The sequence below is a fragment of the Pocillopora damicornis genome, chromosome 4, assembly GCF_964200805.1.
Source record: "Pocillopora damicornis chromosome 4, jaPocDami1.2, whole genome shotgun sequence".
NCBI classification, from domain to species: Eukaryota; Metazoa; Cnidaria; class Anthozoa; order Scleractinia; family Pocilloporidae; genus Pocillopora; species Pocillopora damicornis.
Window position 1 is genome coordinate 24,175,087 of NC_142673.1, and position 24,902 is coordinate 24,199,988.

Consider the following 24,902-nt stretch of genomic DNA (forward strand, 5'->3'; position numbering starts at 1 on the left):
TTATTCAAAAGAAAAATGTCAAAAACATAGGCCTGCTATACATGCAAGAGTTATTTTTTTGGGTGGGTTAGACTGGGCAAGACACTGAATTTCCATGATCTCGATATGTTGACCTCTTATAATTAGTTCAGTTGAATGCTTTCACACTTGTTCAATAAATGGCCAGCAGACATTTCGACGTCACAATTCACCTGCGCACAAGCTAATGATCTGCGACCACCGTCGTTTTGCAATGCTACTGTCAGACTCTTTATTTGAAAAATTTGATTTTTCAGTTAATGGCAAGTTTGGAAAAATTTGAAACACAAGACCAAATGGATGACATTGAATGGAAATGAAACAAGTCATGGATGTTCCACAAGTAGTTACTGAATGAAATAAATTACTCGTGTCTCTCAAAAAGAGTTCAGCTGGTATCGGAAAATCGATGCGATTAGGATGCTTTTCCTCGACTATGTATTAATTTTCTCGTCAAGATAACGATGACTGGTCTCCGCCGTAGCCGCTTTTCCCTCAGGTTTTCCCTTTCATTTACGCCCTCCTCTTCAGCGTAATTCTTGTAATTAGTCGAGCTTAAGTGTTTTACATCTAAAATATATAAAAGTTCACACGGCAACCAGGTGGACAATCAGACATAGTTTGACGCTACTCTGGTTTGCAGATTTAATGAATGTAACCGAAGAAGTTACGATTCATAGACCCAACGTTTCGACACTCCTGTCTAGTACCTTCATGAAGGCACTAGACAGGAGTGTCGAAACGTTGGGTCTATGAATCGTAACTTCTTCGGTTACATTCATTAAATCTGCAAACCAGAGTAGCGTCAAACTATGTCTGTTTTACATCTGTTCAATTAACAGCCACCAGACTTTTCGACGTCGCAATTTACTCGCACACCGTGAAGCGAACGATCCACGACTTCCCATGTTTTTTACCATCTTTTATTATGTAAATTTTAGTAGGTCTATTCCTATTTATATCCTCAAAAACTCATGCTGAAGATCATAAGAAACCAAGTTATAGAAACAGAAAGATTCTTAAAGGAAAAGGTTTTCATATGGGTGTTGTTTCATTTGAAGAAGTGTATTTTGTTACGTAGGCTTTAAGGGGCAATAGATGTATTGTACTAAAGGAAAGTTTGCAGAGGAATCACTTGTATCGTCAGGGCTCGAACTTAACTTTTTTGTCTACTAGCAAAGTTTTGCTAGTAAGATTTTTTTTACTAGCAAAAGAAGGAACCTAGTTTGCTAGAGGATATTTTTTAGACTCGCAACTTCGAAAAACCACTCGCATTTCGCGAGTTTGCGAGTGCTAATTTCGAGCCCTGTATTGTGCTTACAGAGTAATACGGGTAACAAAAGCATCTTACCGCAAACGCTCTCAAAAACAAAATTGTCATGTTAAACAAAGTGAAAGGTTTCTGTCGCGTCGTTTGATATCAGTCTTTCGCGACATCACTTACAATTGAGGGTGATGTCAAATGGCAAATTGGCTTCGAGTAAAACAAGTAACCCATCCTTGTCGACCTTTTATGAACGATTACTCTATTGTGTAATCTTTTGAATCGAAATTTCACAATAAAATCTTGGACCTCAAAAGGTAAATGCACAATGCCTTTAAATTTAAAGAAACTTGTATCACCTGCAGTGCAATCAACTTTATCTCCACCTAAAAAACTGACCATATAAAATGACATTTTGACCATGTAAAAGGGAATTTGCTCGCCTGATTAATTTTTGCTTCTTTTGTATTCGCTTTTGTTTTTCTTTATACCCTCAGGTCTCTATGTTTATTCTAGTTATGTAAAAATTCAGTTAAAGAAACAGGAGTTTCGATATTTATAAGTGAAAGAAAAACTTATCATTTATAACATGTTTGCAAATTGTATTGTACAAGAAAAGGCCTAATCCTGTATGAGCTTTGTTTTTTTCTGTTATAAAGTATTTAGGTGGTGCTGAAGTACAATTTGCGAGTCAACGTTTTTTTTGGTCAGCATTTCTTAAAATTTTGCATCTTGTTGCAGAGGCTATGTTTGAAAGTCCAATATCGTAAAAAGTAGATATGCAGTAGGTATGTAGGTATGCTTCTCCTATTCCATAAGGATGAAGGTAACACTAATAAAGCAGTCCTTTAAACAAAATGAACACCCTATTTATTCAAAATAAAACGTGTAGATATCTCTAGAGTTCTGGATTCATACTATTCTATAACACCAATGAAACGTAACAATTGGATTCCTACTTATACCTTTTTTTTTACGATGTTAGGATATTCCGTTCCTCGTTCCTCGTTTCTCTTTCTCTTTCTCGTTCTCGTTCTCGTTCTCGTTCCCGTTCCCGTTTCCCGATTATCGTTTTTCGTTTTCTCGTCTTCCCGAAACACATGTAAACGCAAACTCGCCAAACTCTACATATATGAAGAACCGTAAAAGATTAAAACAAACTGCCATATATTGATTTTTTTAGTACCCACGTGTTTGCAATTCATAAAAAGAGTGAAATGCTTACGCTAGTGGAAATATTTTCTCTCGCTGATATATCTTACAAAACATTTTTCAAGCAACCTCCAAATCTAAGTAAAGGTCTATTGACGGAGAAACAGCTGTTAAAAAAGCTGCCGATGAGACAGACAAAATTGTTTTCTTTTCTAAATCTAGCAACCCACTCCTATTTACAGCATTGAAATACTTGCCTTGTTGTTGTCGCTCCTTAAGCTGACGACAAATATTCCTTACTTTGTTCCAAGCGTTATTGCACCAGCGAGACAGACACGAAGCCATTTTAGATGCGTACAACCTCTGAGTCGCCCGATTTGTTTACAAATGAAGTTCCCTCTTAGCTACTTGATCACGAAGCCGACGTACTACACAAAAGATAAATTACGTGAGCGGACCAAAAATATCTGAGCACCCATCCTTGACTTTCGTGAAGTTTCCTCTTAGGTATTTAATAGATGTATCAAAAACACAATTGGGCCCACGAAGCACGACGTACTACACAAAAGATAAATTACATGAGCGGACCAAAAATATCTGAGCACCCATCCTTGACTTTCTAACACATTGGACTAAAGAACTTTATGACGTTTTCTAATCACAACACGCAGCTGTGTAGTTTCTCTTACTTAATCAAAAGCGATCTAGATGATAAGGAAGCAATTCTATTACCTCAATATCTTTAACTTGGAATTATTTCCCAATTTGTTAATAGGCCAGACGAAAGGAATCGGAACAAAGAATTCTTCGAAACCTATCCCGAAGTCAAGATCACGTCGTAAAATGAATCTTTATTCTTTTTATTTAATTTATTCACCACAGTTCAACAAATACAAACCACTAGGAAGGGAAAAATTGAGTGGAGTAGCAGGAGAGAGGAACAGAGCTTTCGTCCCAATTGAGACCTAATCCCTATAATACGATAAAAAAGAAAATATATAGACTAGAATGTGTTTACAAAAAAAGCAAGTCAATTTAAGTTATAAAATACTGACTTGGAGGACTGTATGAGACGAGTTTAGAAAAATATAGGTTATTTAATTTAGATTTAAATGTTAAGAGCGAGATTGTAATTTCATATTGGGTGGAAGAGTATTCCACAGTCCTGCACTCCTATACCAAAAAAAAATTTCGGTCTTTACTAGGTCTTGGTAAACCTTTTGCGGTCAAGTAGTACTTGACCGCAAAGGGTTTACCAAGACCTCATCCACGTCTGCGACCCGATCAAAAAGCACATACACTTGCTTATATTGTACGTTGTTTTTTGTTTTATTCTGTGTTTATTTGCAGGTGATTTCTCTTTCATCTAGAATTCAATATTCCAACAGCCTCCAGCAAACGCTAGAAATTTTTTATTTAAGAGGTTTGGAACTAAAAGGATATCTTTATTGCAGCTGATTTTGAGGAGTAACTTGTAAACTGTTTATCAGTCACCAATGCTGGGCTATCCAACATAATTGCGGAAATTGAAAGTGAAATTCAGCTTGTCAAAGTCTCGAATCGCGCCATTTGGTTTAAAAATCAGCTCATAACGACTCTCAGTTAGAAACCTACAGTGTCTCATTTATGATGTTGGTGATATGACATTGTCGTGAAAATCTGTTTAAGAATGCCTTCCTCCATCGTATATAGCGAGAGGAAAAGATGCGGTGAGAGACAACACACAAAAGGACACTTGCTTTCAGTAGGGATTTTCATCATAGGGTTAAAATAACGGAGGAACAAATGATCGAGATTTATTTGAAGTCCCACTGCACATTACAACGAATTCCCAATAGTTTGTGTCCACGCAGTTGCTTTCGCTATGATCGGTCTCAACGCAGACATCGTGACAAGAATAGCTTCCTCTGTTCGTATTGTCCCACTTCCCTGACCAGGACAAGTGTTCACATAATGATCAAACACCAGAGATGGATCGTTCGCCGGTAGAGTTTCGTCAGATTCTAAACTTGTCTCCAAACCCTTCAATCCTCCAAACACTACCAATAAATGTCTGAAAAAAAATGCAAGTAATAAATCGATTTGCGAAAGAATGAGCTCATGCATAAAAGCAGAAATAGTTATTTGGGAGAAGAATGCATTAGGTCCATGTAATTATAGGAAATTATAGTTGTAATTTTTCTTGCAGTCATTTTCGGCAAAAGTTCTAACCCTTCAGACCCTAACATCAGTATGCATACTCTTCATACCGTTCTTTACAGATTTCCTAAGCTGCTGAGAAGGAGAATCTAATTAACAATCAAGAACCTTTTTAGTCAGTGATCATCCACTTTATTCTTGTGGATGTGTGATTCTTTCTCCTGTCCTGGAATGCAGTTTCTCCAAACCACCAGTAGTTATTGTACATATAATCATGTTTGATTGATAATAACTGTTTTACAAATCAAATTTGTACACTAAATGTACCTAAAATTTGGCAATACTAGATCATCTACCATAGTGCCCCTCTCTGAAGTTCCTATCGTGACATCATAACCATCTTTGTATGGACTCTGTGTAAACACTGCTCCAAAAGATGTTGCCAGTCTCACAGTATATCCCCAGTACAGGCCTTGCTCTGTTCTGGGGGCACTGGGAGACACCACTGTTCCAGTATAAAACTTTGTGCCTGTTAAATTTTTAGCAGAAAAATAAACACAGACAAAATGTCACCCTTGTTTAGTGTAATTACTCATTTTTGAATTTTTTATTCAAATACCAAACACAACATTTATGTGAAGAGTAACTCCTACACATGTTTCCATGCAGTGTTACTTTAATTCAGATCTGGCTTATTTGCCATATGATTGAGATGACTGCAAAGCACAGAGTAAGGGTGCATGTGTATTTTTTATAGATGGTTCTAGCTTATATGTTATCTGGATGGTCTGTCCAGCTCTTTAGAGAACCAATCAAACTAAATGTTTATTTTTTTAAGAGAAAAAAGTTAAAGATGAGATGGTCCAATGGTTAGCTGTTCACTAAGTGCACTAACTCAAGATTAATTTAAATCTGGGCTTGTTTATTTCTTTGTTCAAATGCCTTTTTGGGACTGTTTTCTTTGTTTTTTTTAGAGCATCAAATAATCAAATTATAGATGAAGAGAATTGGACTGAATTTTCTTTTAAAGCTTTCAAATCTGAAACCAGATTTCACACTAACCCTGGGTTATCTTAACCCAGCTTTGAACAACCCAGCCCTGAACTTCAGATCATTTCAGACCTTAAGAGCAGATAAAAAGTTTGAGAGGACCATGATTTTATCAAGGCACTATTCATCAGGGTTAGTTGTGTACATGTAGAATTTTCATCAACCTACTACTATGAAACAAAAACTAAAGGAAAAAAACAAACTTGAAGCAGGTAAATTTGTGTACGTTCACTCACCTGAAGTGTTATTCATCTTGACAGTGACTCTCAAACCTGGTTTAATGGTTCTATCGATTCTCACTTCTTTTCTCATTCCAACATTCACAGATGAACCATAACCTTTCCTGGCTGGTCGTTCAAGAACTACTCCTTCCCTGTATGGCATATCATCATCCACTTTCATGTGATGTGGAGTATCCAAAGGATTTAACAATCCTAAAGGGTAAATTGAAATCTAGTTAATACTATGATGTTAAAAAAATAGTACACAGTGTGCTAGTAGGTAACATTGTAAGTGTACTCAAAGGGAATAATCAACAGACAGAAAACATAAATAAAAACCATGAACAAGGTAGAAGAAGGGATGGAAAAACCCTTAGCAACTTCCATAAGCTGTTAGATTCTCCTTCCAAAGTGTCTCCAATTCCCTTGTGAAACACAGAGAGAAATGCTAGGTGGATGCATTGAAGTCCATTCTGTGCACCAGCTCTCTTGAAAATATTTTTAAAAATAACTAAATGTATAAGAAAATTTTGCATCACACAGGAAACAAAACAAAAGTATGTAAAAAAACATTGTACAAAAAAGAGTTCTTTTACCACAGTGTCTGAAATAAATTGAAGATATGGCATTGACTTTAAGAAGTCCTATAATACTGCATGTGCCATTTACCTGCATATTGCAAGTCACTGTGTTTTGGAAAAAAGTCTTTTCTGAGGTACTGGGGACATTCCAGATATTGAAGTATCCTTGCCAGCAAAATATTGGGGTCTGATTTGTGGTTTAATCCACTGCTAGATTCAATCTTAGCTTTTCCTGACTCATCAAAGACGACAACTTCATCTATACTGAAAACTGCTAGAGCACGAGCAATCTATGGCAAAACACCAATAGTTATATCAGCCCACATTTGTATAACACTTAGAGCAAGGGAAACACAACTGAACAGTAAAATCCTCGTCAAGAATGGTTAACAGTTTTATTTTGTGTCAGCTTGTATACCATAAAAATCTAGTGTCAGAGGCAAGAAATTATGTTTTAAAAAGCTTGTAAAGGAGTAGTCAGGATAGTTGTAAGCCTGACTTATACTCCATTGTTAGAGTGAACAAAATTTGGATCATTTATGAAGGTCAGTTGCAATTTACATGTAGCCTTTACATGTAGTCTTTCTTCACACAAAGTCATTGCAAACTTACACTACATTGGCAAATAACAATCTAAACAGTCTATTATTCATTTCAAGTAGAGATTTTGACTTTGTCATATATCAAGGTCCAGCATTATAAGCAATAATAATTACTTTTTTCTAGATTCATTTGACACTTGCAATTGTATCTTTACATTTGTAAATTTTACCTCTTACAATTAAATTAATGGAGTCTTCTACCAATGTACAATATATCCTTTAACCATACCTGGCCTGCTAAGTATGTCCTCAATTCTGGTGATTGTGCATTATCCAGAATAGAGCCTGGGAGGGCAAGACTGACAGTAAAGTGACGACCTGAAGGACATTCAACAAAAGCTTTAAAAAAACTTTAGACAGAGAACCAGCTGTATCACTATGAGTGCTATCAGGTTTCTGATCAAAAGTGAGTGTGACACTACAGGGCGACTAAATTTTTCACTTTGGTGACCAAATCCTGAAAATTAATCACCAAATTGGTGACTAGAATGTTTCATCATAACCTTACAAAGAGATAATATAGTGAATTAAAAAGATTTGCAAAGGTAAATCTGCGGCAAACTTCCTTGCTAAGTTTGTTTCCAAAACACAGCACATGCATCTTGATTGATAACTAGATGCCATCTTGGATTTAGGTGAGCTTGAATGTTGTATGCTGTCATTGAAAATGACAACCAACTTTTTTTTTTAATTGGCTACCACTTTGAATAATTCAGGAGCCAAGTGGCTATCAGAAAAAAAAATTAATTTCATGCCCTGTACCAATCAAGCAGATTTACATCTTGTGAGAGTAGGAGATTTCCAAGCATTCAGTTGAGAATCTCTAAGAGTAGGTTAACCCTTTACATCCTAACATCAGGATGCATAATCTCCAAAATGCTCTTTATACATTTCCCAAAGGTGCTAACAAGGAGAATTAGTTCAATAATCAAGAGTTTCTTTATTTGGTGGTCATTTCATTTATTCTCATGATCTTAACGTATATAATTCAGGGGTGACATTAAAAGGAGAAAGCAGATGGTTGTCACTGTTAGGGGTTCAAGGGTTAAGAGTGAAAAGCCTGGTAGCCTGTTGCTTTTGCAGTTATCCCACTTTCTGTAGCACCTGGGTGAATATTACAGTTGTTCAAAGGAGATATTGCAGTGTTCTGTCTTGCTTTTTGCAACAGAAATCTGTCTCAACTAGAAGCTTTTAACCTTTTTTACACCTCAACATCAGTATGCATATTCTTCATACTGTTCTCTTCACTTTTCCTAAGGTGCTGACAAGGAGAATTTGTTTAAAAATCAAGAGCTCCTTTAACTAGTGATTATTTCTGTTATTCTCATGCTCATAATGTGTGATTTAGGGGTGATATTTAAGGAGAAATTAGATGCTAATCTCTCTAAGGGGTCTAAGGGTTAGAGGCGGAAGCTTTAAAAAAAAGGTGTATTATAGTTGTTAGATCATTGCAAGCAACCCCAGTGATTTATCAGATCAATATCAGTATCTGCCCACCTACCCCTCCCCTAACCCAACATTAACCCTGACTTGTTATCAATTGACTATTGTTGAGTTCGGGGAGGGGTAGGTGGGCAGTTGCCCAGATACTGATATTGATCCGATTTATCTAGTTTCTCTTGTAGTATTTTAGTATCAATTAGTCTTGTGTCTCAGTCAGTATGTGTACCAGTATGTGTCCTATGATTAGTGGGTCCCATTTCATTGTATGGCCTGCCAAATTCAAAATTTTGTTTGAGTTGTACTGTTTCCCCTTTATTTGAACCCAGAGGTATAATAAACACCCTACTAACCTTATTTCCTCAGTCAGTATAGTAAATTAGAAAAGCTCATTTTTTCCACTCTGATTTATGGCTGGTGTTCATCCCACCTAGGCTACAAATCTGAGTGGAAAAAAATGAGGTTCCTTAACTTACTCAAAGAATTGAGGAAACTAGGTTAGTAAGAGGTATTTATACTGCTTAGTGGGGAGAGAGGCACTGTGAATTCAAAGTAGGATTTACATTGTCACACCCCCCCCCCCCCCCCCCTCAAAAAAAAAAATTCACAACAGCAACACAAATGACCCTGGCAGCCCTCAAACCCAGACCTTTTGATCCAGAGTACAACAATATATCCACCTTGCCAAAGAAATTCCCTCCTCTATCTTGTGAATCTGTATGACATGAGCTCTTTTCTGACCTGTAGACGTGGTGCCATTGGCATCTGTCTTATGTATCTTTGACTCTGCAGTGTTTTCTTGTTCTAGGGATGAATCCCTCTTCCTCTTCTCAAGCCTGTGTTTTGCTGAAATTAAGAATTACCACAAAGTTAATTTTAAACTTAAGAAGACAGTTTTATCAAAGAAATACAACAATAGACGGTATAACTTCTACTACAACGCTAAGTTTCATCAAAACGATGGCGTTCAAAGAAGATAGACTACAATTTCTGAGCTTACGATTAAATATCGATTTTCGAAAGTATGGATGGTGGTGTAGCATGAAAGCTTAAGGTTACACGTAAGTTAAATTTACCATGGTAAAACACGCTATTATGTTAACCGTATATTCAGACTCCTTGACAATGCCACCTGATAAAAAAAAAAACAATAACAACAACAGCGACAGCGGCAGACACACCTTTCTTTTTCATCTTCTTTTTGTGCTTTCCTTCTGCCTAGAGGTTACAGCAAAAACGATCAGATTCGAACTCAAGGTACAACTTAATTCTGCCAAAATATGTTATTGTCACCATCTCACCTCGTCCGCCATCTTGAAAATTTGTCTGTTTCAAGGAATTGTGGTCTATTCACTTTACTGCTGACAAACAAACCGAAGTCATTGCGGTTGCAAGTTTAGCTGACGAGCCGACGATTCACGTGGAAATAAAAAGATCGAAATTTTGACCAAAACTTGAAAGTTTTTGGATAATCTTGAGCAAACGGATGCCAGCCATCGACAAAGAAGCCGAGTAAGTGCTTTTAGCTTTCTTTTTCTGAGAGACTAAGTCTTTATTTAAACGTTTGACTCAATGCAAAAGTTTTTAGGTTTCAAGATGGCTGCCTGAAAATATAACTTGTTCCTTTGAAATTGTTAAGTTCTGGGTTTATAGGATGTCTTGACTTTTTTCTCGCTAGAAACGTCCAATGGCTCTTGGTAAATGTTAGGCAGCACAAATTCCTGATGTAATAAGCATGAATGATTATTCTTGTTTTTCCAGTGAGAAGCCAAGTTGGGCCGATTTGGTAGAGGAAGGGGAAGCAGGTAAAACACTTTTAAAATGTGATCTGCTCGTTCAGTGTGGCCAGTTTTATGCGTTTTTTCTCACAAGGCTGGCTTTATTTTAAAGGTTTTACGTTTTTGATAATATGATTTTTATCTTATTTTGACCTTGGGGTACACACACAGGAAAATTTTCCAAAAAAACATTGATGATTTTGTGAATGGTAATTTCAGCAAATCCCATTTTGAAGCCATTAATGGAAAAACAGAACACTTCCCATGAATGGTTTTAATAGCTGAAACCATCAACGGTAAATAATCAAGAAACATAATGAGTTTCACCTAAAATACATTCATGTTTCTCCAACTTCATGGATGTTTTTTTTAAAAAGAACATTGATGGGTTTGAGATGGTAATTTGGATAAATCTCTCCAAAACCATTGATGGGAATTGAGACACTTAACATTACTGGTTTTATTGTAATTAACATTACAGGTTTTTAGTGTAAAAACCAACAGTGATTAACAATCAAGAAACATCGTGACTTTTTTGTAGAATACATGATTCTTTCTTAAAAAACATTTAGTGGTATTTCTCAAAGTCCCATTCTGGAAAACCTTTGATGGAAAACAGCACAGTTAACATTAATGGATTTTATTGTCAAAAACCATCAATAGTTAATAGGTTGTAAACATAATACTGGTAAGTTTTACTGGTACTTTAAACACTTGTTTATTGATAGCCTCCATTCTAGGGTCCCTTTTCATTTTGCCCATATTACAAACCAACACATGAAAAATGTGAAAAAGGTCTTCTTTGGTAGTCTAAGGCTTATTTTACTACTGACTTGAATATTAGTAATTTAAATGACCTTAGGTTCAGTGTACCACAACATACATATTCATACTACACTATGATTATTGGGGCTAATCAAAGTAAATGTTTATAAGAATAATTTACTTTTTCCTTTCAACACAAAAGAATGAGGCAGGATGAAAATTGAACTTTTAGCATGAAAAACACAATGCAAAAAATTCTAAAACTTTTCCAAAAATCAAACTCTACATACCAGTAATGTAAAATTTCAACTAATAATTGCTACATAAAATACAAAGATTAAAAACCATACTGTACTTATCAAGTAGCTCAAGCAGTAACATTTGCTCAACAAGTAAAAAGGTATATAATAAATGATTTGCAAAACATGATCAGGAAAGAAGTCAGTAACCCTTGAGCTTTTGAAGAAAGAAGTCAGTAAACCTTGAGCTTTTGAACATTGTCTCTGTCGATATCTTGAAGGTTTGCACTGTCTACCTTAACAAAGTTCTCCTTCAGAAAGGTCTTGGCCAGTGCCATTGTCATGCTGTCTTTGGAAGCAAAATTGCAGGAAAGTCGGAATTTCTTTGCAGCAGAAACCAACTGTTGCTTTGCTACATCACTATATCTGATTGCAGAGAACACAACTGTGATGATCACCTTGGCACCTTGCAGTGACAAATCTGAAAGTAATGAAACATGGATTATCACCGGTCCCATCGAACTCTTTTTGATTGAAATTAATCAAATTTGAACTTAGCCTTATAAATATTAGATATACAGTGTACAGGTGGTACATACCCTCTTCAGTTTCTGAGAGAGAATCACAAGTACTATTATTTGAAGAACTTAGTATGTCTGTGTCGCCTCCATCATCACCATGAACTGCAAGGTCACTGTCAGCTTCAGATGAACTGCCACTCACTTTAAGTTTTTTTAGGGTACGTTTATCTGGCTGTAAAGAAACACATAAATACCATCTTAAACACCTGGATTATTGTTTTACAAGACACTCTGCTTATATTTCCAATAGAAATCCAACAAACTAAAACGTTAGATGGCTCTATTCTAGTTTATTCCTTATTACTGAGTTCATGAAGATGGAGCTACAAACCTGTGTGTAGTCATGTCCTTTGCGAATTTTACGTCTTCTTTCATTCAAAACATCTAATACATGCTGTTTGATGCCCTCCTTGTTAAACCCTGCTGGTTCAAAACTGCAGGTCTCTTCCAGTATAGACACCAAATTTTCAAGTTCTTGTGTAGCAGCAGGATCACTCCTAAAGATTGGAAGATCATTTCCAGGCCACTTCTCCAATGCTGCACTGGTAACAGCTTTTCTTCTGAAAAAAAGTGCCAATCTAAGTGTATCCTGATGTGTCTATATAATAAGTTGCAGGAAAAAATGAATGCAGTTTTGAAAGTAAAAACTGAACTCTTAGTTCTTATCAGTAGTGTGCTTTTGGCTAAACTTCAGAATACCCCGCAACTCATTTACATGTGTCGGGAGGCTTTGAAGATCGAGGCATAACACAATAGACGCTATTCTTATTCAATGACATGTAAATGAGTTGCAGGGTATTCTGAAGTTGCTCCGTGCTTTTTGTGGTTTATCAGCAGCTATGCCTTTCACATTCACTTTGTCTTCAATGATTTCCACTCAGGTTAAAATTTAAATTCTGTTGGAGCATTACCTATTTCTTGTGGCTCGTATGTTAATTAATAAAACACGTTAATTTTACTAGTTTTGTCTAAAGTCATAATACGAGTCTAGAAGCTTACTACGCATGCGTCTTACAAATGGCGGCAAGGTTGGAGAAACTTGATGTGGAATTCAAGATGCAAAAAGTATGCCGGAGAAATCTTACGAACAGGCGAGAAATATATTACAATATATAGTTTACTAACTTTGCTTTATAAATTCTTTGATTTAATTCTGTCAACGTTTTGATTTCTGTAATTGTGGGCTTTTTACGATGCCTGCTCAACACCGGTACCAGAGGTAAAGTTAACCCTGATATCATTTCTTTCAGGTGCATCTGATCACCGACTGTAGTCAATCCGCATGCAGCATACTGCGTTGTGTTCCCTTCTCTCGCCAAAAGTTTGAGTGCATTGCCGTCAATTTTCTGTTCTGTATTGAAGGAAGAAAAACCGAAGAAACCGTTAATCATTGTTACAAAACGTAAAGGCAAAATGGGAACGAAAGAAACGAAGTGTCGTTCCAAATTTACACTCAGACATAGTAGCACGCAGGTAATTGGTGAAATGTAAGTCCGGATTGCATGTATACCAAATGAATCTCAGCAAACTTTCCTCAATTTTGGCACATTTAAAGATGATTTTAATCGCATCAAAAAGGAGCAACAAAACGTTTCCAAAGTCGGACTAAAGAACACTGACAGTTCACGATCGAACGAATTTACAATTTTAATATGGATTTGCTACATATGTACAACTTACCTTCAAACTTTTTAGCTACATCGTCGTTAAACTTCTCCCGAACTCGTTTGGAGACCTCATCCACCATCCACTCTGTTAATTGCCTTGAAGCTTCCTCCATGTTATTAGGTTACGGCGATATTCTAGTGTAAAAGCATCCGTAGGCAGCGGGAAAGTGAAACGGCGCGAAGAGAAATACAATGGAAATAAGTAGAGCGCCCGAAAGGCATTGATGGTTACTGTGTCTAAATCTGGACTAACTCGTGACTTGCCCCAGTCCTTAATCTCTTGAAGTAGGAAGGTCAAAGCATGCCTTTACCAGTTTAGTAAGTATGGAATAGTGATGAAGTGTTTCATTACTTAGTTTTTGGATATTCTTATTGCTTTGTACCATGAAAAGAAGCTGGAGTCGAAGGGAAATCGTTAGATGTCAGTGCAGCGACCTTTCCTACGCTCACGTTCATTGCCCGTGTATTTACTGTAATGGGAAACCTGTTTCGTCTTCGGTGGAGTACAGACATTGGCACTGGCAAAATTCCTTAGAACTGGCCGAACCCGTTCTTAATCTAGATCGGTAAGCGTTTTTTTTTAGTTTTTCCTCGGTGAAAGATCAACAAGTGACTGCAGAGGCCTTTACTTGAGCTTCACTCTATGATGTGGGTGTTTCTAAACAGAGCAACGCAGTAACACAGAACAGAGTAACAAGAAAACGATTAACAGCACTATGTTCTTGTTAGTAAGTAAATCCGTGACCTCTCGGAAGCTTTCTGATCAATCCCACACGGAGAAACCGAAATTACCTTGGGATTTACTTTAGTTCTGTCAATCGATCATCACCTTAAACAAGCGAATTTTCGCCTTAAATCTTCTTAATTTAGTTTATACCAAGCATTGCTGAACTAAAAAAAGTTCAAGTTTAGGCGCAAACCCAACACTATTATGAATCGTTCCAATTGTAAACGATCTGCATGTGTATGATATGTAATTATTTCATTTGCATTGTTCATGAAAATCAATTCTAGGATGAAGAATGATTTTTGTATTTAATTGATTTAATTTGTAGTTCATCAGCTGAAGCTGACTTTGATAATGAAGATAATGGTAATAGTACTAGTGTTCACCAGGATTGGTTGCGGGACTCCAGCGGTGGAGATTGTGAATCATTATCACCAGACCAACAACCAGAACTAGGGGAAAATTCAGGAGAGCTAAGACTTAAGAAAGAAATTGTATGTGCCATATGCAGAGCACTTATGTTGGTAAACCAAATGCAAGGAACATTAAATGACTTTGAAGAAGTATTGGTTTTTGCTAAAGACTTGTTTTGTCACAGTAACCAAAGTCTCACAGCTTACTGGCCAAAAAATTGGAGAGAAACTGAAAAACTTCTTAAGGAATGTGGTTATAAGGAACCTAAAGAGTTCACAATCTGCCTTGATCAAAGTCATCCTTGTCATTGGGATGTTATAGATTCTCCTAGTGCTACTTGTAGACATTGTGGAAAGAGTGGAAACATAAAATACTACTACCTTGGGCTTTCTCAGAAGATAAAAACATGGTTCTCAGACCCTAGTATGTGTGAAAAGATGCTGGCCCATTGGGTTAATAGAGAAGCATGGATCAGTGGAATTGGTCCAAACTTTGAGTTGTGCGAAGTGTGGGATGGTAGTCGTTTCAATGAACTCTCTTGGTTCTGGAACCCAGACAAAGAATGGGTTTTGTCATACAGATGTCACTGTTGTGGTAATGTCATTACAGTTGAGCAAATTGAAGCATTCCCTGAAAGAGATGGTGTTTACACAATACAGTGTGAAGAGTGTGGGGAAAGAACAGACCATCAACCAAAATCTGCTCGGGGTGAGCCTCGCAATATTGCACTTATAGGTCACTGGGATGGTTGGCAGCCATTTGGATCACCAGGTCAGCATAGTTGTGGAGCACTAGAAGTTACCATTGCAAATATGTACAAAAAAGATAGGAATGCAACTGATGAGGTGTATGTTGTTGGCTTTGTGCCGAGTCACATGTTGCCAAAGAAGCAACCTAATGCCCTAGATCCATTCCTTGAGCCTCTCATTTCAGAGATTGAGAACATATTTATTGATGGCTATGAAGTGGAGTATGTGGGTGACTTTCCTCACCTGCCAGCTGGCAACATTGTAGTCGGTGTTTTGCTTCTGCTTTGGACCGGAGATTATCCTGCTCAATGTGAAGTTGGCAAGTTCATTAAAGGTGGAATCCTAGCTTGCAGAAGAGATAAAGTTAAAGGAACCATTAATCCAATGGGTGGAACCCATTACTATTATGGACAAAACCGTCTCCATGCTAGATTCCCATGGGAAGAACGGAAACTTGCAGCTGAACTTGCTAAAATGAAAGAGGTAGCTGATGAAGATCGCCCCACTGTTCGTGAAAGGTTAAGTAGAGAGTCAGGTTACACAGGACTTAGCATACTGCATTGACTCCACAAACTGTATGGATTTGATGTTATAAAGGACACAGTATTTGATGTCATGCACAATCTTCCTTTAAACGTTGTGGGGAATTTACTTAAAGACATGATCGCTGAGGAAAAACTTGATGCTAGAGTGGCAGATGAAAGGCTAGCAAAGTTCCCATGGACTGCAGAGCTGAAAGATGGGAGGATTCCCCATGGATTATCATCACGTCTTGGCTACTGGAAAACTGAAGAGTTCCAGAAGTTTTCCTACCCTGCCTCAGAAGTGCTTTTGGCTGGCTTGCTAGAACCATTGGACTACCATTTGTGGCAGCTCACAGTGAGAATGACAGAACTTATCTTCAACCATTGTAATATGTGGTCTCATGATGACCTACAATTGTTCGAGCACTTGGCAAAGCGTTTTATCATTCTTACTGAGGAGCAACGAGGACTGACTGCCTGTAAGATTACTGTCCACAATCTCCAGCATATTTCAGAAGATGCTTATCGATTTTCTCATCCTGACAACTATTGGTGTTATCCCTATGAACGAGCTGTAAGGTGATATGTGGGCATCTCAAGCAATTTCAAGAACATAGAATGTTCATTTGCCAAACGTGAATCCTTCAGAGAATTACTTAAAGTTGTGAGAGCTACTTTCCTACCTCAAGAAGAGCCCAGTTTCAAAGTGGATTTTCAAAAGATGTGTGCAAAATCTTTGAAAGCTGCTAAACACATTAAGAAACTGATTGCCACTAACCCAGAGTCTGCAAGTAGCTTTAAGGAGGGGGTTTTGGTTGGAGGAATGCTGTCCAGTGAAGTGCATTTATCTCAAGAGGATATTGACTTGATTATGTCTGATTCTTCCTTGCCTTCTGTTTTTCCAGACACGGCCTTTTCTTTCAAAAACTTGTGGAAACCAGATCAAACACCCCAAGGCATGCTTTACAGAAAAGGAGAACACGTGGTTTTGCTGGATAATGCCAATGAGCAGCATGTTTGCCAAGTAGAATACTTCTTGTGTCTTGAAGTTGATGGAAAGTTCTCAAAAACTGTTAAAGTCTTGAAGTACTCTATGGAACTGGATGAGGAGGGTAACCCTTTATCTGACCCTTACAGTGGAGGCTTGATAACTGATATTACCACTGGTGTCCAAGTTTTGATCGCTCCAGTTACAGCAATTTTGAGGAAGGCTATACTGTACAATTACAATGATCCTCTACATCCTGGTAGGAGAACAGTGCTAGATTTTCAAAGAGAAATCATGCCAATTACATGGGGTGACATCCAAGTGCCATTCCATCCACAAATAGATGATATGATTTTCATCAAAGGAGACAACCCTCACCCCTGGCTGGCCAAGGTGTTGACTATTCAAGAGAGGGCAAAGACAGCCAAAGTTGTTTACTATGTGGAGGATGTGCAAAGACCTGGTGGAACCCTGTATGTGCAATGCCAGGAAAGGAGACAGGCCCAAGATATTGTCTCATGGGACTCTATTTTGTGTCATGCAAATGGTGAATGGAGAGGAGATACCTGGATAATGTAATAATCACACATGAAGCTAAAAATCCAGACTTAGTTAAGAATAAGAAACTTCATTTTAATTTGAAAAGACTAACTCCAGATCCATATAATTTCTGTGTTCTTTTCCATTTTGGAGAAAATTATTACATTCTGACACTCACATCTCCTAAGTTCACATGGAATGTTTTACCTTAAAAATGATATGATGTAGTCATATCTTTTACTGTACTTCTGTTCTTTCAGTGAAAAAATGTAACTGAAATATTTTTGTATCTTTAGAAACTTTGTCTTTCAATTCCTTGGAGACAGTGATTTTAGTTTCTCTTATTTCACAGCAATGGGGAGAACAATGATAATGGTGAACTATTTCATGGATGGACTATGTAGTATGTTATAGCAACTGAAAAGAGCATGAACAGGGATGTTTTTTTCCATCAAAACAATAGATTGTTTCTTTAATTTCACAACAAGGTTTTGTATGGACTTGTTTCCCCATCAATGGAAAATACATAAACCATCCATGGTCTTTAAGTAAAAAAACATGCTGGACTATTGTTATAAAATGCCACCAAACCAAATGTGACCAATCCATTCTTGTTCCAAAAAACATGAATGGGATTTGGCTGCACAACTTCTGTATTTTCACATTAATGGTAATTTGATAAACATGATGTTTTCTCACCAGAATACAAAGCTGTTTCTTAATTTTACAAGAGTGTATTTGTGATTTGTTTTCCCATTAATGGAAAATATACAAACATTTCACAAGTTTTTAAACAAAAACCATCCTTGTTTTTAATTGTAATGTGCCACCACACATCTCTTGTGGGGAAATTGATTAACACTGTTGGTTTATTTGTAATAAACATTAATATGGTTAAATTAACATTAATGGTTTTCTATAAAAACCACTGATGGGTTTTATTCAAAATGTAAAAAGCTAAATACCCATGCATGTGTTTTAGGAATTTTTTCCTGTGACATTTACTTTATTTCTGAATCGGATGCCTTTGACATTTTATTTATAAAGCCAACCAAAAAAATTTACGTATTTTTCTACTCTGACTCAATGTTTAGTTCACTGAAAGCTGTTACTGTGTTCTTGTCTCAACTTATGTGTGACAATTGCTTTGTAGACCACATACCTCCTCCAACAGAAGTCATCAATGGAGACACAAAAATCGTAACAGAATTTAAAAGAAATGAAGAGGGAAAGCTTCTAAAGGTTAGTGTCAGAAAAGAGAACAGTATTGTTTACAGAGCACTTAAAATGTGGCAAACAGAGTTAAATATATTTTTTTACAATACACTGATTGCAGCTGCATCAAACTTTTGACTGTCTGGTAGAGTACTTGGCAAGATTTCTTTATAACTGCATACTTCATTATTTGTACAGTTATTTGAAAAGAATCAGAAAACAATAGTTTACCTTTTAGATCAATGCTTTGTTTAGAACTGAATAGTATGGGGTTATATGGAAATCTCTTCAAGTAATTTCTTTAAACAAACCCATCTCCCTCTCTGGTAGTGCCTTTTTTAACCCTTGTGGAATTTACCTTGGTCATTGTGGATTTTTCCTTGAAGTGTAAATTTAGATTGCTGAACTTTTTTCAGAGCTTACAATTTTTCTCCCTTGATTTATCTCTCTTAGATTGTGAGGACTTTCAAAATTGAAACGAAAAGAGTTTCTAAGACAATTGCAAAGAGAAAGGTAGCAGAGTTTGATTTTTATATGTACTATGTCATTGAAAGGCTGTTTGCTTTTTTTATAATGTGTTTGTCATGGTCCAGTCTTTTCTAAAAATGATTCTTTTTATATTTCAGTTATGGAGAAAATTTGGAGATGCAAAGAATGATGGTCCTGGTCCTAATCCCTCTACAACGACAGTTACTGACGATGTGTTCCTTATTCTCACCACAAATAAGGAGGTATATGGCTGTAGTAACTGTATGTGACAGTTTATGAAAAGGAGTTGCATACCTGCCTCATGAAACATGCCTGTAGACACCTTTTTCTTATAGAAAACATTTGAAATCACTTGTCCTTAAGTAAGGTAGCTTTACATTGTGGTTAGCTAGATGTTAAATGTGATACATTTATATTTTTTGGGATCTGGCTTAAAATTTTTTTTCAATGAATTTGGTACAAAAAGTTGTACTTGGTAGTTTTAATGCTCTTCATCAGCAGTGCATCTGGAAAATGATAAGGTGGATTATTAGAGTGTAGAGGAAATGATGTTGTAATTTGCGCCAGACTGTGGTTTGTGGGAACAGACTGCCATCTGTTCTTTACCACACCACTTGGTTGATGACAAACTCACTTCTGATCCTCTTTAGGATGTAGTTTGGTTGGATCATGTTAAAAGTCACTATCAAGAAAAAATTTTTTTTGATTTACATCCTTTTTTTTAACTTTCACCAAACCCTTAACAGGTTGGAGTCAAAATTATATTTAATGAATTGAAAGCTTATAACAGAATCTTCAGAGCTCTCTGTTTCTCTCTCTTGAAATGCTTTTAAGACACTAAGCCATATATGTCTGTTAATTGAAAAGTTTTCAATCAATCTGTCTTTTTCTTTTCTCTAGGACCTTCAACAAGATAATGATGACCCACTGAAAAAGTTAGGTCAAAGTTCACAGAAGATTGTTCAGTGCCGTATCTGTAAAGGGGACCACTGGACAACAAAGTGTCCTTACAAGGATCAGCTTGAGGTTATACAAGCTCAAGTCAAGGATGATGAAGCAAAATCTGCAGTTGATGCTGGTAATGAATTAGAATAAACCCCACTTCCTTTAGAAAGCTATTTTGATCATTTTAGGCCAAGTTAGATTTGTATAACTAACAGGATGGTACACATATTCCAGATAGAAAGGTGTTACTTTTTTGTGTGGAAAAGTTTTTGTGACAACATGATGCCATGGTACAGTATTTATGCCAAAGCCTTGGTATTGGTATTAAGTTGACTGATGTATTGACTTCAACCAGCCACTTGTCTATTGATTGCTAGTTACTGGTAGCAAAGATTAAGCATCACTATAGTTGATGACTCATGACATGTTTTGTGCCTTAGGAAACTATAAACTATCATTTTAGTTCTTCAGTCACATCCTGCAAGTGTGCTGTTCATGTACAGTGCTTGCATGATACTTTCCCTGATTGGTTAATACTTTGATGATCCACTATGGGCTTACATGTAATGTACAAGTTATGAGTAAACCCTTTATACCCTAGCATCAATATGCAAGTTCTCCTTACTGCTCTCTATACATCTCCCACAGAACTTGCAAGGAGAATTTGTCTACCAGTCAAGAACTTATTTAATTTGCAATTATTTTATTTGTTCTCATGATCCTAATGTTTGATTCAGGGGGGATACAGTGAGAATAAATTAATTGGTTATCACTCTAAAGGTGTAAAGGGTCAAATGGAATTCTTGATAAAATGATCTCTTGGAAGGTCCATCTGTATTTTTCTTTTTGTAATAATTTTAAATATTTATCCTGAACAGAGGGAAAGACAAACTAACCATCAACCTACATTTGTAATGAGGTATAAATTTTGGAGCCTCCTCTGATACCGAAAAATGATTCATCAGTCCTGTAGTATTTCTTCTGTGTACAATATGTTAACATTCAAAGAGAGGGCTTAAAATAACTTTTCCCCTGTGGTGGTTTTCAAGCAAAGTTGTGAATACTAGTGAAAGTTACATTTTTCCCAATGATAAGCACATATAAAAAAATTTTACAAATCAATTTTTAAGGAATTTTATCCTCAGTCATCTTAGAATCTTTAAACTCTAGACACCATTTGTAATTTGGAAAAATAGATTTTTGATTTTTTTTATTTAAAACATGGTATTATTTCACTCTGTGGGATGACACTTAATTTATTGAACCTTCAGTATTATTATCAAGCTATTGAAAAGAAAAACCTAGAGGGTGTTCTTCTGATTCTGATCCAACACCAAATTCTCCCCTCTAGGAAAGTTTTCTAACAGGATCTTGAGAATTAAAACTTTGATATTTTTGCAAGTGGAGTACATGAACTTGTCGATGAAATTTCTTAATTGTTTATAATAATACAGGAGGAGCAGTAGGAGGAGCTGGGGAGCAGCCACAAGCATCTAAGACTGGAAAGTACATAGCACCAAGTTTGAGAGAAGGGGCTGGAAACAGGCGTGGAGAGACTATGCCAAGGTCACAGAGAGGTATAAACCTTTTAAGGATTTGCAGTGAGGGGCAAAAATACTTGATGAATTCTTTTAAATTCAAAAGGTATCATTACTAATTAAAAGTGCCCCCTTCCCCCCAAAACAATGTTGAACTCTTTGAAGTTAGATAGAAAAAACTTGACATTTAAGATGGGAAGGGTAGGGTATACTTGCCCTACTAGGTATTTTTAAGAGCAAAATTAATTTTTTTCTCCTTGACACCTCAGAGGTTAGTGTGAGAGTTGAATCAGCAGTGGAGCTACATACAACATGTAGTGTACAAAGAAATGTAAAAAATTATCCACTGTTATTATTGACTCTCACTGGAACAAAATCTATCCTCGTCCTAATTTCATGTGCTACAGTGATAGAAGAGTGTGTCTTGCAAGTTTTTTAGTTGAATGTTGATTTGACCTGATTTTCTAGTGTGCAAGATAAGAGATAAAGTTGTGTATTAAAAACTATCTATTGTACCTTCCATTCAGATGAAACAGCCACAATACGTGTGACAAACTTGTCAGAGGATACTAGGGAATCTGACCTCATGGAACTCTTCCGTCCGTTTGGACCAATCTCAAGGATTTTCTTGGCCAAAGACAAGAATACCAACCAGTCTAAGGTAGTGGCTCCAAAGATAATTTGTCTACTGTGTGTGTGTGTATTTTCCAAGGGATTGAATTTGTGGGAGAGAATGAATTTATCTCATTTATATATGGTCTAATAGTAGCATAAGCTGTTTCTTGTCCTTGTAAACATCCACTTTTCATCTTTGCAGAAAGGGGGTGGGGGGGGGGGGGAGGGGGAAAGAGTTGTTTAATGGTTAGGGCACTTAACACTTTAGCTCCCGTGAGTGACCAAGACAGAATTTCCCCTTACTATATCTATGCAATATCATGCAGACAACTGATGAGAATAAAGGAAAATATCAATTCTGGGATTACCAATTGATCTGTTAAACCAAATTCTCCAAACTAACATAATGAGAATCATTTGGCAGACAGTAAGGAGAATTACTAATGAAATCTTGGGAGTTTAGGGGTTAACACTGAGTCAAAAGATTTCAGGTTCAAACCTTGGGCAAGTCATTGTGATCTATGAATAACTGTAAATATATGCAAATCATATATGTGAAATGCAGATGTAAAAATGAATATGAAAGCAATCTTTGTAGTAATGAACACATTGTGTTGTGTTTAAGGGCCAGATATTTTACTCCTGCTGTGCCTCTCTCCAGTAGTATATGTAAGTGCAGGTGAACTGTCACAGAAATCTGTTGAAATGCTGATGGGTAACTTGGGATTGACTAGGATCCCATTCAGAAGGAGATATTGCAATACTCTTTCTTACTTCTTGATGGAGAAATCTGTCCCAACTAGAGGCTTTTAACCTTTTACACCCTAACATCAGTATGCATATTCTCCATACTGTTCTCTTTACATTTCCTAAGGTGCTGACAAGGAGAATTTGTTTAAAAATCAAGAGCTTCTTTAGTTGGGGATCATTTCGTTTATTCTCATGCCCATAATGTTTGATTTAGGGGTGATATTTTAAGGAGAAATTAGATGCTAATCACTCTCAGAGGTCAAAGAATAAGGGGTGGAAGCTTTGAAAAAAGTGTATTTACCCTTTTTACGCTTTCTGTTCTGCAGGGTTTTGCATTCATCAACTTCGTCCATCGTGAGGATGCCGCCCGAGCTATTCAAAGTGTTCAAGGATTTGGTTATGATCATCTGATCTTGAGCGTGGAATGGGCCAAGTAAGTTGATGTTTTGAAAGTCCTTTTTTGTGGGCATGTATCTGTAAGAATATATTTGTAAGATCCATGCACTTCACATTACAATTCTACTGCGTACATGTACATGTTTCAGGGTTCGTAAGAGTCTTGATTTCTAGAAAAATGAAAACTTTTGGAATTAATGTTTGGCTCGAATTAGTGCATCATTTCTGAGTGTTTTATGTGAGGCAGCTGAATTACCAAAATTTACCTCAGTTGATACGGTTTAATGATGTGATCGAAGACTTTTAGTGTTCAGTCTTAATTAAAGCAGAAATTTGTACATGTTTCTCTACACAGACCATCAACTAATCAGCAATGAGAAGCAACCAGAAGTGATGTGTGTCATTCGTCCCTTTAGAAAAAGGAAGATAAATGAATAAAAAATATATCATTCCATTATACTTGACCTAGTACTTGAACCTCTTTTAGAGCTAGAGAAACGTTTGGCCTGACTTTTGTTTATAGCTTGCTTACCCTATCATACAACAATTTTTTGCCCATCTGAAAAATTCAGAGCCGTGTGACAATGTTTTACTAGAGAGTAAATACAAGACCATGTCAAAGGCAAGTTTGACATTTTATTATATTTGTCAGTTAGTGCCTGCGCCATAGTTGGTCAGTTATGCGGGCCGTTTTTTACTGAACAGGCCGGTAAACTCAAAAGTTTGTTTGAATTGAAATCTTCCAATCTTTGAACTTAGAGTGATGATTAGTATCTTTTGAACCACGTTTTGACGGTGCGTGCTGTAAGTTCACAACACAGAACCTGCCTTTCTCTTGTACAACTGGGGCTTTGTTACCATAGCGATGGAATTGAAATCAATCGAAGGCAGTACAAGGTCAAATTGTGAAGGCTTGCCCCTTGTCCGACTTTTCTTTTTAAAAAACGTCACGTATTTTAAAATGACTGCTAACTTTTACAGAGTCGAAATAATGTACCTCCTTTGCCCAACGAAAACGTAGTTTTAAAATGCTAACGGCACTCGGTGTTTTCATTTTCATTCCGTGCAAATCTCAGACAAATTGAAGGAACCCCTTAAGGCCGTAGGGAGAAAGGCTTTATGTTAATCCATTCTTATAGAGAGGGGTTTTCTAATTAAGTTCAGTTAGATAATAGACTAATTTTTCTCAATTGAATAATACCGCCCGGTACATTGCACAGGACAGACTATTAAAAAAAGAACTCCAATAGAATAGTGGGCTAGGAAAATCATTGACTCGCACTCCAGAGTAAATATTTTTCATCTATTTTTATTTAATATTCTTTTTGATCAACAAATGAGCTAATATTCATAATGTTCCATTCGCCAATATTCCATTGGCTATTTTTCTTTTCGCTCTGACGAAGGGCTAACGCACGAAATCTCACTTTTTGGAAACTTTACGGTGGCCAATTTACATTAACTCGGTTGATAAAGCCAAATTAAGAGGCTAATTTTCGGCGAGGGCACGTTTTC

The 24,902-nt window shown here is 36.6% G+C and overlaps 3 protein-coding genes, 1 non-coding gene and 1 pseudogene across 5 annotated transcripts; 3 read left to right on the plus strand and 2 right to left on the minus strand.

Annotated features, from left to right (window-relative positions):
- Nucleotides 1-3,742: 3,742 nt before the first annotated feature.
- On the minus strand, nt 3,743-9,836 carry LOC113683442 (28S rRNA (uridine-N(3))-methyltransferase). The gene is made up of 8 exons (XM_089205674.1): nt 9,769-9,836; nt 9,649-9,685; nt 9,209-9,313; nt 7,257-7,345; nt 6,514-6,715; nt 5,860-6,057; nt 4,901-5,102; nt 3,743-4,487 (listed from the first exon to the last, which is right to left on the minus strand). Exons 1-8 carry the CDS (start codon nt 9,778-9,780, stop codon nt 4,253-4,255), a joined length of 1,080 nt encoding a protein of 359 aa, XP_089061800.1. The 5' UTR covers nt 9,781-9,836; the 3' UTR covers nt 3,743-4,252.
- LOC113683521 (eukaryotic translation initiation factor 3 subunit G) lies at nt 9,827-23,846 on the plus strand. The gene is made up of 10 exons (XM_027200771.2): nt 9,827-9,979; nt 10,229-10,272; nt 18,593-18,681; nt 19,108-19,167; nt 19,281-19,385; nt 20,044-20,221; nt 21,543-21,665; nt 22,154-22,287; nt 23,318-23,424; nt 23,743-23,846. Exons 1-10 carry the CDS (start codon nt 9,954-9,956, stop codon nt 23,762-23,764), a joined length of 888 nt encoding a protein of 295 aa, XP_027056572.1. The 5' UTR covers nt 9,827-9,953; the 3' UTR covers nt 23,765-23,846.
- Nucleotides 10,917-13,743, minus strand: LOC149047332 (uncharacterized). Its single transcript, XM_089205675.1, has 5 exons — nt 13,511-13,743; nt 12,956-13,181; nt 12,162-12,390; nt 11,849-12,002; nt 10,917-11,730 (listed from the first exon to the last, which is right to left on the minus strand). The coding sequence occupies exons 1-5, from the start codon at nt 13,608-13,610 to the stop codon at nt 11,483-11,485; spliced, it is 957 nt and encodes a 318-aa protein (XP_089061801.1). The 5' UTR covers nt 13,611-13,743; the 3' UTR covers nt 10,917-11,482.
- LOC149047333 (uncharacterized) lies at nt 13,745-18,166 on the plus strand (annotated as a pseudogene). The gene is made up of 2 exons (XR_016186398.1): nt 13,745-14,063; nt 14,553-18,166. The product of XR_016186398.1 is annotated as an uncharacterized LOC149047333 (transcript).
- On the plus strand, nt 19,685-19,786 carry LOC113683617 (small nucleolar RNA SNORD16). The gene has a single exon (XR_003447399.1). It is a non-coding gene; the product is annotated as a small nucleolar RNA SNORD16 (small nucleolar RNA).
- Nucleotides 23,847-24,902: the final 1,056 nt, after the last annotated feature.

Excerpts from the sequence above, each read along its gene's own strand:
- LOC113683442 (XM_089205674.1), bottom strand. Across the intron at positions 9,314-9,648 it reads AAAGAAGATGAAAAAGAAAG|CAAAACACAGGCTTGAGAAG; the intron begins GTGTGTCTGCCG and ends TCTTAATTTCAG. Across the intron at positions 7,346-9,208 it reads CAATGGCACCACGTCTACAG|GTCGTCACTTTACTGTCAGT; the intron begins GTCAGAAAAGAG and ends AATGTCCTTCAG.
- LOC113683521 (XM_027200771.2), top strand. The coding sequence starts at position 9,954 with ATGCCAGCCATCGACAAAGAAGCCGA. Across the intron at positions 10,273-18,592 it reads GGTAGAGGAAGGGGAAGCAG|ACCACATACCTCCTCCAACA; the intron begins GTAAAACACTTT and ends ATTGCTTTGTAG. Across the intron at positions 23,425-23,742 it reads TTGAGCGTGGAATGGGCCAA|ACCATCAACTAATCAGCAAT; the intron begins GTAAGTTGATGT and ends TTCTCTACACAG.
- LOC149047332 (XM_089205675.1), bottom strand. The coding sequence starts at position 13,610 with ATGGAGGAAGCTTCAAGGCAATTAACAGAGTGGATGGTGGATGAGGTC. Across the intron at positions 12,391-12,955 it reads CAAAGAATTTATAAAGCAAA|AAGAAAAGCTGTTACCAGTG; the intron begins GTTAGTAAACTA and ends ACTTTTTTTCAG. Across the intron at positions 12,003-12,161 it reads AAGGACATGACTACACACAG|CCAGATAAACGTACCCTAAA; the intron begins GTTTGTAGCTCC and ends GTTTCTTTACAG.